General features: G+C 42.0%; 1 protein-coding gene across 3 annotated transcripts in view; it reads right to left on the reverse strand.

The window, feature by feature from the left end:
* The window catches only part of slc66a2 (solute carrier family 66 member 2), a 33,403-nt gene that overhangs the window by 5,128 nt on the left and 15,598 nt on the right, over positions 1 to 12,677 (reverse strand). For all 3 annotated transcript variants that reach the window (XM_088601154.1, XM_088601153.1, XM_088601155.1), the window contains one exon: positions 6,640 to 6,856. In XM_088601154.1, coding sequence (XP_088457280.1) covers positions 6,640 to 6,856 — 217 coding nt within the window. The remainder of the gene's footprint in view (positions 1 to 6,639; positions 6,857 to 12,677) is intronic.

A 12,677-nucleotide genomic window follows, 5' to 3' on the forward strand; every position in this document is an offset into this window, starting at 1 on the left:
AAAATGGAAAGTATGGTGAACACAATAATAAAATAAATTCAAACTGTACCTCCTTAAGTAAAGAATGAAACGTGGACACTGCACATTACACTGAGCAACTTGTTTTACCAGCGTTTTACCATTGAAACTGATTAAGTGTTGTGCTTGCAGACAGGGGTGACAAACAGCATTTAAAAACACGGCAATACAAAAAAAAAAGGTCCCCAGTGAAACCAAGGACATTGCAGTCCTGTTGTAAAATCTCAATTGCGGAGCAAAGAAAACGTCAAACCACCTCAACACGAAAGAGCCACAACAAAACAACTCTACCGCCTCTGCTGTGAAGAGTGTCGGCTCTCATCCTCACCCTTAGTGGGTTAACAGAACATCTTACCATCTCACTACCAAGCTCTCCGAAATCCCCGAACCCTTCCGATGTGGTTGAACAGGTCAAGATGGGCAACATCAGATGGATGGATAACAGATGAATTGACAGATTAGATAGATGATCGATGAGAAATCAATCATATCATTTTCTCTTTAGTAAACTCATTTAGATTGATCTAAACTGTACTTGCGACAGTGTTTGTGACTACCTCTTTTAGTCTCAAACCAACATTTCTGCAGTCGTACATCACTGCCTAGCCCATTATAAAACGATCGGTCAGCCCATGCCCCAGGGGTGTGCACACAGCAGACTGGAGTTACAGCAGTCAATCAGGCAATCCTTCTAGGACCTTTCTTTAATCCATCCTTCCTGGAAGCTGCTGAAGCAGCGAGAAACCTCAAACAGCACCCGAACACAGCAGCCAACAAGATAAGACTGAAAACTTTGAACCTTTTTAATTAAAAGACTCCATTTGTTTAACCACACATAGACACCTGGTGCATATTGAGATCTCTGCTACATCTTTGTCGTCAGAAAGAATACACACACACACACAGAGCAATTCTTTAGAGACTATTTCAAATACAAACAGGAGTTTTTAAAATTACATTTTCTCTCATCAGCCTGTACCTCCACGGTCATTTAAAACCTGTCACTCTGGAACATCTTTTTTTTTCACCCTTTCACCTTTGTTCCAATCTGTTAACAAATATTGTGTGTGTGTGTGTACAGAGCCTGGCAAGTCTTCCCTTGAATAATTCATCAGCCGCCACAACCTCAGCCCTTTGTTCATCAGGCAAACTTTCAATAACTTGACTCCAGCCCTCTCTCTCTGTTGCCACCTCAGAAGTGCCACACGTCTTGTCGGCCAGATTTGAAACACGAACGCGCCTCGAAATTTGTTGAATTACCGAAGCACTGACCTGTGCATAATGCTAAAAGGGAAGGAAGGGGCTTTTTTCAGGATCATTTCTAAAAGCCAATACAAGGCAGCGAGCTTCTGAGCAGCACATTATGCACTGCAACTCAGTGTGGGTCACAATACCAAGCTGAATTGTGAATACATTTCTATTTTAGGAATTTGCAGACCAGAAAATAAGGAGCCAGGATATTTCTCCTGGGGGTCTCTGAACCCGTTTCTGAAGTGGCAGGGATCGCCTCGACCTCCCTGCAGTGGAAAATCTCAAGCGAGGAGGGATTCTTTCAGCTATTTAAAACAAAGCTGATAGAAAAGCAATAAGGCTGACATGACACTAAATAAGGCAGTGTAGTGATTCCCCCTTTTAAGCAGAGTCCTTATATGGATCCAGGCAGTCTCCCTCAATGATTCATTATCATACAGGTTCAGAAGTGGATGCCTGAGGTCTTTGCTTTGATCTGGTGGCTGCACTAACCAGACCAAAAAAAAATGCATTAAAACTGCCCCCCAACCACCCTGTCAGAGAATTCACTCTAGCCGATTTAGAATTTTCCATATGAAAGTTGGGGGGGATGGGGGGAACGTTTTAATGAATATTACAACAATTATTTACAGGCAGCAATTAAAATCTGAGCTTTGAAAAAGGGATTAAGATGACTTTGCCGCTTGTACCATGTAATGAAGTCGTCACTCAGTCTCTCTTTTCCTATTTTTCCCAGCACATAATATGAGGAAAGAGGAATGAAAATGAGAGAAAAGAGCCTCAGGCAGTGGCCTCTCAAATAGGCTATAGGCCTTTTTGCACCATCTAATAAGAACAGACAGACAAACATAATTGTTATCCCCATCTAATCTTCCTCCTCTGATTTACATGGCTACCTAAAAGATTTCACAGAGCATTCACATTAGCTGTGGCTAAGGGACACAAACAATAATGCAGCACATCAACCAGGCAAAGAACCGAGCGGGTAAAGAAACTTTCTACAGCACGGTGAACTCCCAAGAAACGGAAACAGGCACTTGTTTCACACACCTCAGCGAGATCTCGCCGTTGCCCATATTTTGTTTGATATTAACTGGTGGCCTATAAAAAGCTCTGGCTCTGACACATGAGGAAGCAATAAAAAAACAAAACCCTGTGCATACAGTACGTCCCTTAGCAACAGACCACCGACAATCATCACAGGCCTAGTTACACTGGCTTAACCATGCTGCCGGCTCCGAGAAACAAAACGCCTCAAAGATAAAACACCACTTCTGCATCTGGTGATGCTTTCTCCTTGCTTTACAGGGTCTGCAATTGCTTCAGGGACTCAAGGCTTTTGTTGTATTCCACAGAACACCTGTAAATCATATTTAATTTATAAGGCTACTTTAGAAACCATATTATTTCAACAATCTGGAATCACTGAAGGGTATGCATGGAGGTGGGAATTAAAGAATGCCTAGGATGGTACATGGAGAAAAGTAAGCTCTAACTACAGATTCAAACATATAATGTATTTCTCCGTTACTAGTCACATCTTAAAAAGCAGACCATAAAACACGATTTGCTGTTAAAAAGTTTTAAATCTATGTGTGACAAAATGCTGTCTGCTCCTCTTCAATCCAAGTTTATCATGGAGGACAGTCATGACTTGGGTTTTACGAAATATCACTGAAGCCATGACAGTTTAATTTTATCAATTTCCCTTCGCGATCAATAAAGTCTTATCTATCTATCTAATCTGGATTTTAAAAGACTGGACTATTGTATAATTGTACTTCACTCCCTTTTGTCACAGGACTTCATCCTAGTCTTACACTCATGACCAGGCCAGAGTAGCTGCCGTTAGTTTTGATGACCATGACAAATGAATGTAGCTAGATGTACAATAAAAGATCCATCTAACTGTGAATAAATTGAACAAATGGAATAATGGTGTTCTCTATTCACTTCAGAGCACAATGCACCAACACATGACTGTCCCATACAAAAGAGTATTTACTGTATATACACAGCAGGCTGAAGATATGGAGCAAAAGAGATAGAAGAAAGAATATGTACATGAAACCATACTTCCGTGTAAAAATACACCCCAGATAACAGATGCCAATGGGAGGGAGTGGTGAATAAAGTGATGTCTTTACCACGGAAAAGCCTTTAAGAATCCATCTACCACACGTGTACCAGATGTGCACATGGAGTGTGAGGATAAACAGATGTAAAAAATAAATAAAACCAGTTTCTCACCTTTCCAAATTCTCTCTCACTCTCATTTGTGTAGGAGTACAGGACTAACTTGGGTAGGCAGCTACAGTAGGTGGCGCCATGTTTTCACATGCCTAAACAACGGAGCTCTAGCCACATTGCTCAAGAGTGCTACGTCCCAGACAAGATTCGAGCAATGGAACAAAAGAGGCCTGTGTTCCCTACCCATAATCGGGAACGGGCCATTTGAACTCGTGTTGAACTGTGTGGTTCGATTGCACAGAAATAAGCTATAAATAGCTGCTGCAGCGTTAATGTTATTCTTGTGTCTGATATTAGATAACACTGGGATGCATGACTGGATTATAAGTAATCTGCCTTTTCTTGGACAAGTCAGGAAGTTGTCTGTGGTCCAGGAAAAAACTCTTCTATGAGTGCTTCTACCAGTCCAGTGCCCCAGTACTGCAACAAGGGTCACTGTACTGTAGGAGGTGCTGTCCTTCGGATGAGACATTAAACCGAGCTACTTGGTCATGAACTATCCCCCGGCACTGTTCCTAAGAGTAGGACTGTTGAGCTCGATGTCCTGACTCAATCCCACTCTGGGTTCATTCAGTCTGGCCCCACTAAAGCTACCAATTGACGAAGCAATGTCTTACTTCACTAATCTGATCCAAAAAGAATGTAGGACGCAAGCACAGAATGGCCCCTGCACATCACCTAGGATTATTATAAACCCCCTGCCCCTAGCTGATGGGAAACTCTAAGCTGTTCTCAAAACCGACATTTTAAGAGCGTGTCTGCTGAAAGATTCTCTTGACCCTACAGAGGCACAGGGTTATAGCTAGTTAGAACACCACTATAACTGTGGCAGGAAGCTGTTGAATGATGGGATTTGCTTCATATTTGTGGAATTATTTTGTTTTATGCTTTTAATTTTAAATGTTTAGCCCTCTGTTTGTGAAGACTTTTCAAACAATATCTAAAAGAAAATCACAAAAACGCTAGTTATTTTGCAACAGTTAGCATTCCTGTTCCAGTGCAAAAGAAATATATCATATTAAGACCTAAGGCTCTCTGAAAATCTACAGTTTGAGGGTTAAATGGTGAAATTACGTGCACACAATTTGCAATCAAAATCATTCATTAAAATACGCCAATATTAATAATGAACTCAGTCACATAGCTATTTATCACTGCACGTTTTAATTAACTGTCAAACAAGACTGAATTTCCCTTTGATGATAGACACCATACACAGTTTATAACTACAGCATGTCTACTTAAATCATCATGCAGATAAGGTGAAGCACTACAAGAATGTGTTGAGAATATAAAACAATGGCGCCTCATCCATTTGTAATGCTGCAAAGCACTTTCAAATTCTGGGCTCAATTCTACGGGTTTCGGTACTGACATAAGGAAACCAGTTGTCCTGATGATAACGTCCGGGGAAGTCACCTCACTGAGGATAATGTTGTTGCCCAGAATTTAGCACAACCTGCAGACTCTCAGTCTGAGGAGCTGGTGTCACTCTAGGTAGAATACAACGGGGGTAAAGACAAAGGCCAGGACAAAAAACGACGGCACAGCAGTCAGGGTAAATTTCTTAAAATTCACAGAATCGACAGGTGTGGGAATTCTTCTGTACTTTTATTACAAGATGCTTAGATTTGAAAATCTGTTTATAAAGTAAACTGCACATCTTTCGATCAGTCTTTCGTTTCGATTCAACTCTGTAAATCCCAGTAAATTTCTGTTTGGAGAGTATGCTGAGTAGGATCTTTTTTACATTTATAAGAATAAAGCTCCCCTTTTATTCTATTTGGTATTTGGAACTCATTTGCAGAGTTATGAACTGCTTCCCGTTAGGTAAAAGGCTGAGGCCAGGCATTGACAGTCTTGATCATATTTTTCTGCACCTGTCTGCATGCTCTCAAAATGACGTTATTACACACATAATGGGTTTGACTTGGACCCACTCTTGGGGATGATGTTGGGGGGCGGGGGGATACAGACTGGGGACAAGGAGGTAATTACAAACTACCAGAGATGTCCATTTGTGCTTTCCAAATTCCAAGCTCTTGCACAATCCAAAAAACAAACTAGCAGGGGTATTTTTAAAGCACTTAACTATAGTGCAAAGACCTAAAAGCACCATTATTCACTAGGGTAATTAAATACTAAAGCCAGTTGATATGGTGGTAATATATGTGTTGTATGACGCAGAAGACATCTTCTGCCAACTCCCGATACCAGTTCTTGCTCCAATGAGCTACAGCGCACCAACAGAACAGCAGTTCTGCACAGAGGGACAGTCACTCACTCTTGCTCTTAGTTTGAATAAATGGACAACAAAAGCACTCAAAGACCACTCTTATTTACTACTTATCAGTCTTAAAGCAAGTCATTACAGATAACTTAAGATAGATGGCGCGGAAATATACTTTTGCAGTGCTACACATATTTTTGGACTTGCCGAAATATATACTCACACCCCATCTAAATTACATTAAACTGAATTTAATAAGAAAAAAGGACATGTCAAATACTATGATACTGCACCATGCATCACACAAAGAACCAAAATGAGATTTGGCAATATTGCACCAAAATGTCCTGTCAGTCATGTATAAATGTTACATCTGTGCACAAACTGTAGAAATTAACAAAAGGAAGCCCCGAGCCAAATGTTGAACCACAAGCAAACTTTTTGTGTATGAAAGCAAAAACGGAGGGAAATGAGAAGAAAATGAAATGAAATCCAGAGACAGTGAGGAGCATCTGGACTTCGTCTTCATGATGATGCCAGACCCAACTGAGTTTATCAATTTTAATTCAAATGGCATACAATAAACATTTATAGCTGTACTCACTTTATCCATCAGTTGCTGACGAACATTACATGAGTTGTTACTTCAGAGTAATAGGGAGAGTGAAGCCCTTGAGGGACAATGTTTTCTCCCACTTTCTGAACTTTTTTTTACTTAGCTGGGCAAAACACGTGGCTTTAAACTGAAAGCAATGTAAAAGAATCTCTGAAACCAGGAAGCTGGTCAACACATTAAAGCCAATAGCCTAACTACAAGAAAGGATCTCCACGTCCAATACATAAAGCAGGGGTTTATACAGGACTGGGTTAGGGATTGTCTGTGATCCTACCTCATGCCCTCTGTGGACTTGTTTTGGTAATTGCGGTAGAGTTGAGGGGTCCCCAGCATGGCCTCGGTGAACACAGCCAGGAAGCCCAGCGCTTCCACAAAGAGAATAGAGTCCAGGAAGAGGTAGGTTATGTATGCAGCTACAGCAGTGAATGCCAGCACGCACTGCAGATAGTCTACAAACCCGCTCCACAGCCAGAAGTACTTCCAATCAAAATCTGAAACAAAAGGGAAAAAGATGTGTGAAACACCACCCAGCACTTCCAAGTTATTAATCTAGCTTGCCTAATGAAGTTAGTTTAGCCAAGCATGTCTGAACTATGAAATGGCATCCAAAAGGGAGGACTGCTGACTGGTTCAGACTGTTTTGCAGACTCCTCACATGTGTTAAAAGTGATTTCATGGCTGAGTTTACACACATTTTGAGAGGAGCTACAGCAAACGTGAACATTATCACTTTCAAAACTCGATAATCACAATTAAACACCCAGCTACAGAAACATCAATTCCATCAAAATGAAGTCCAAGTGAAATCGGACATTTTTCCAAATGTTCTCCGACACGGTCAAACGTCCAACAGCATCCATGTGCACCACTTACCGTAACGAAAATCAAGACTTTGGATCAAATATTCTGCTTCCCTTACCAAATAAATACAGAGGAGATAACACATACAAGAACACCAGATCTCCAGGTCACAGAGATGCATTTGGATTCCAGCCATTTCCATCGTTTTTTCAGTCCTTGCTGAGTAAGTCATTACGCCATATCTCCTGGCAGGGCAGAGGTACAGAGCAACATAAATAAGGATGAGGAAAGGCAGAACACATTAACCAGTTAATAAATCCACCAAAGGTACTATATTCCTTTATGTTACCGGCTGAAAACCCTGATGCAGCAGGTCCATAACTAGACCAACTATGGTAACTTGTTCGGGGGTACAACAGGAGTGTCCCATCAGGGATTTGATCCCAGTATCCTCCAGAGTCCAAAATCCCAATCACTGCAAGTCATAATAAATCCCAACAACAGGAATCCAACAGTTCTACATTTTGACACCCCCAAACTAGCAGACTCAAATGGTCTGAGTCACACTTCACACCTCCGCGACCTGCTGTTGTGCTTAACGTTGCTTTGCCTTCCCAGGACACCTGTTCCCAGGGGATGTCTATGAACACTCGGCAGGCACTAGAAGAAGGCCATCCTGACCCTGACCCTAACGCAGGCTCACCCGAAGACCTGTCAAACTGCTGCATGTGACCAGGGGGCTTTCCTATCAAAGGTAAGGGTATTTGAAGGTTTCAAAAACTTTCGCTTAGCCTAATGAAAGATCATTCAGGACTCTGTAAAAACTCACAGGCTGTTTTACAGATATCCACGTAGCGGCAAACCAAAATAAACAGAAGAACAGTTTGACCAGAAACTAGGACGTAACACTGTTTCTGCATGGGATTGCGGCAATCCTTACTTCTTATGTAATGTAGGTCGGTCAAAATACTTTGTGTTGTTTAGATGATAACCCGCTAATGGGAAGAAATGGAAATAGGTCCAGTAATGGATTTGGGGATTACATTCAAAGCCATGCTATCAATTACACTGCAGATAAAATGATTTCCCACAGAAGAAGAAAAAAACAATCTGATGCAACTTAAGGCTAAATGAAGAATATTTAGAGGATTCTGCAAACATTCACAATCACTTTGAAATGCTGCACTGGTCACCTTGGCACTCGGTTAGCCTTCTGTTTAATTTCCTGGTCTTTAGCACCTAAATCTTCAAGTAAGGAAACTTTACTTGGTTCGGAAATTAGGTAGGGTGATCAAGTACTGTTATTCCTTTAACAACCTGGGACCAGCTCCTGGGCATTTTCGCTCTGACGATTCAGGGTGCACATCTCCATGACTCTACAATCATGGAGGCCATGAGTCCAATCATGGCCACCTAATAATCCCCCTCTATGAATTGGCTTCATCACTCTGTTCTCCTCTCCACCGATAGCTAGTGTGTGGTCTGTGTTTTGGAACACTATGGCTGCCGTCGCATCATCCAGGTGGGAGCTGCACATTGGTGGTGGTGGAGGGGAGTCCCCATTACCTGTAAAGCGCTTTGAGTGGAGTGTCCAGAAAAGCGCTATATAAGTGTAAGCACTTCTTAATAATTCATTATAATGTCCACACGCAGGCAGCTGCGCTGAGGCTGAGGGTTCAAATCCCAGGTGGAGCAGTGCTACTGTTATCTCCGTTCCACCCTGGTCTCTCCACACTGGCTTTCAGTCACAGCCAGCGTCAGATCCATGGGCTCCAGGAGGACTGCACCAGCACACTGTCAGCACCCAGAATCTGCCACATGAATAAATGGAAATGCAAATGCTGTGGTGCCCTTAAACAGAATATTTCCAAATGCCCATATAAATGGGTACAAATGTCACCTTGCTCTGGATAAAAGCATCGGCTAATTAACCCTTACAGGGTTGAGTGCCTCTCCGATCACCTCGAGGTGACAGCCTCAGCAGCCAGGACATGCCAGCCCTGTGCTACATTGGCACTTAATGGTGGATTTCCATTCACAACCCCTGTATGATGTCACAGGTGGCAAGACACAACCCAGAGGCTTTGGTGACTGAGGTGATGTTAAGAATTCTTCACCCACTCAGTATATCGTTGTGGTATAGGATGTTCAGTGAAATAACTCCTTGCTCATTTCATGGATAGTTCCTTTTGGGGCAGTATACAATATAAATATCAAAGAAAAACGTCTGCTTTATCAAACCTCTTTTCCTTTTTCTTCCCTTGCAGATACCATTCAGCCCAATAATAGCAAGGAGCTTTGGAAGAATTTGAAGCGTCGACGCACAAGCCTTTTCATGTAACACGAAGTGACAGCGGTTTCAGACCGCCACGCATTCTCCCCAGGGCGTGCTCCGTTATCTGCGCGCGCTGGTGTACTGGATTTGAAAGAGCTGTGAGACACCGATCCAGCCACAGCATGCAAGCTGTGTAGGAATGTACTGACTTTTAAATCCAAGCCCATTTCCTCTGTGGCTTTCGTTATTAAAATTCAATATAAATAATACATTATTTTTGCACAGAATGATTTAACAGGTGTAGGCAGCAATTTTTATTTTTTAAAGGCTTTTTTTCCCTTCGCTCTTTTCTTGCTGCCTCCACTTCCCGTTATTTACTTCAATCAAGATCGGCACCAGTGCTCATTTGAGATGTTTTGCAAGCTGAACGCTCTGATTTGCACTGTTAGAAGCAGCACTCCTCTCGACTGCCGATCTAAAGGGTCTGACTTGGGGGAGACGGGGTATCCAGCCGCAGCAGGGCTAAACATATCCTGCCATACCTGTGACATTTCCCACCGCTGCCACACAGCACCCAAAAGATTTCAATCTTTACACACAACTATAGAAAATATAAAAACAGACTCAAAGAATGTAGTGGTGAATATCGGATTTCCACGACCTCATTTGTTAATGTATTTGAAGATTCGAACACAAGAACTCTTTTACCCTCTCAGGAGACAAGGTGTCTCCTCTGTCATGCCCACCTGTACAGACATTCTCTGCAGCACCCATTAGCTGAAGGAGTGCCGGAGCTCTCCCTGTTGTCACTATGAGCCACCACAGCACCATGAGCAGAGAGGAGGCCTACTAGGTGGTTCCAACCCTATCTCCCTGGGAATCAGCTACTGCTTGGAAAATCCCAGCCGCGAGCCAGACTTGAACTGCTGACTCCCGGTACCCAGCCAGTGTTCCCGGCAAACCAGGCTTGGAGATAGATGCTCCTGTTCCATGAAATGTGCGTTATACAAAGTCAAATCTTTGGCATCGACATGTACAGAGGTTAAGGACAGAAAATGGTTTTGACTGTCGATCCTACAAGCAACAGGGAAGGGATTTTGCCTTGCAAAATCAACAGGATGGCAGTATGTTCATGATATTAGTTTCTCTGAAAGCTCAAAAATGTTCTTTTATTTAACGTTACAGTGTGCACATAAAACGTCAAGAGTTTGTTCATATACTGAGACTGAAATGACAAAAAGCAACATCTACCTTCTCTACCAGTTTAACCTTTTCTTTCTATAAGAACAACATATGTCTGTCATTATGCTTAAGAAACAATATAATTTGCAACGTCTGTAAAATGTTTTCAAATGAAGAGACCAGTAACATTCAAGAAAAAAAAAAACTAAACACTTCCCCAAGTCTCTTTGCAGGTGTGGTATCCAGAGCTTTAGAATAATCAGAAGAAAATAAACTGTTCAGAGAAAGCTAAATAATTAGTATGCAGACATCCTAAGGTGATATATCAACCTTCACAAACATCCTCACCAGCTGCACTGCTTTCCTAGCAAAAGGAGGACATACTGGGCTGCCATCGAATCTGGACAGCTCCTGCATCAACTGTAATACAGCGTACTTAAAAAAAAATTACATTTCCCCTGCCTGAAGACGGGGAGACTGAATCTTGGGATGCAATTCACTCAATCTCCTTTATTGTACAGACTTTCCAGGGTTTGAATGGTACCGTACACAGACAAAGCAACATACCACTGGAATCATTTTCCATCACAGAAAACGACCATCCCTGCAGTCCTTGAGATCCACTTAAACAAGCAAGGGAGGTCAGACAAGTCTTGAATGATCTGCACTCAGTGCGGAACGGATGATGGCCTTGGTTCTCTCTGCGTGTGGCGACAGTGTCCACTGCAGTAAGAAGAAATGCCACTCAACTCCCCGAACACAGGGGGCAACTTGGCCAGGAGAGAGTTGCAAGACGCCACAAGACTGATTCATCCCAATTTATAATTTTGCACAAAAAAAAGATAAAATCCCCCAATTAGGCCAGAGCCCTGTCCCACTGCTGGATAAGACCTAAGCCACTATCGATGCATTGCCCTTTCATTTCATTAACTGTTTCCACAATTGCACTGTGAAAGTCTCATATTCACCACAAGTGTCCACGACAGTGTACTGATAATAAACTAGTCATTAAGGAGACGCTTATATTCGAAACAAGGTGAAGAGGCCAGGGATTGAGGTAACAACAAAAGCTTGGTTTTCCTCCTCATCCGAAGGACATTTCGGTGTAGTAGCTTCCTCAAAAAAAATAGCAAGTTAATATCAAAACACAAGACTTGAACCAAAAACCTCCTAATGTACTTCAGTATCCAGTGGACATCCTCTCCTCTAGACGGAAGGAAAGGCTTAATAACATCTGAAATCTTCCGTCAAGACACGATTAGACAAACATTTATGTCCAATGTCACAACAAGTAAATCATTCAGCCAGAAAAGACAGTGACAAAACAAAATTTGACAAGCTGAATGCAAAGGCAAAAGCCAGGTATTACACCACAGAGCTGGAGGTAACAGCCTGTGCCAAGAAAGTGACTGCAAACAAAGCAATTGTGCACCGGAAACGTAAATACAGAATAGTGAAATAATTTGTGCCAACACCTCTGCCTCAGCTTGAAGCTTGATGATGGGGCCCGATGAAAACAGGTTTTTGGTTAAACCAAAATCGAACCGGAAGATATCAAGTTCATATCATTTTTCCCCACCTGGAGGGACATTTCCAAACAGAGTTCTTTATGACAATTAAGTTAAGCCACAGAGTGCATGGCACTAATCTGTGAAACAACCACATTAAAGTCACAATATCGCAAAAGACTCGGCGGCGGAACCTGCTTAAAAAACTAAAGCCATTACATTATAGAACGTCTTTAGGAAAATCAATTTTTAAACGTTTAAGACTTTTTTCAGTTAAGCTAAAAGAGGGCTAAAACAAATCAGTAACAGAATGGCAGTTAAGTAAGAGTGTGTAAGAATAATGGCTTTTACAGAGCCTGCACATGCAGCTGAAGAGCGGAACAACAAACTTCAAAGCAGCAGCAATTATTAAATGATTTAACTCCTGTAGAAGTTGGCACAAATGCAGTGCTGATTATTGCAATTTTATTTAGCCCTCGTACAACACAAGCCAGTGTAACGGCAGCCTGATTCAACCTTCGCACGTAGCCTATGGCATCTTTATCA

This window comes from Lepisosteus platostomus, chromosome 12, assembly GCF_059453375.1.
Source record: "Lepisosteus platostomus isolate fLepPlt1 chromosome 12, fLepPlt1.hap1, whole genome shotgun sequence".
Classification (NCBI taxonomy): Eukaryota; Metazoa; Chordata; class Actinopteri; order Semionotiformes; family Lepisosteidae; genus Lepisosteus; species Lepisosteus platostomus.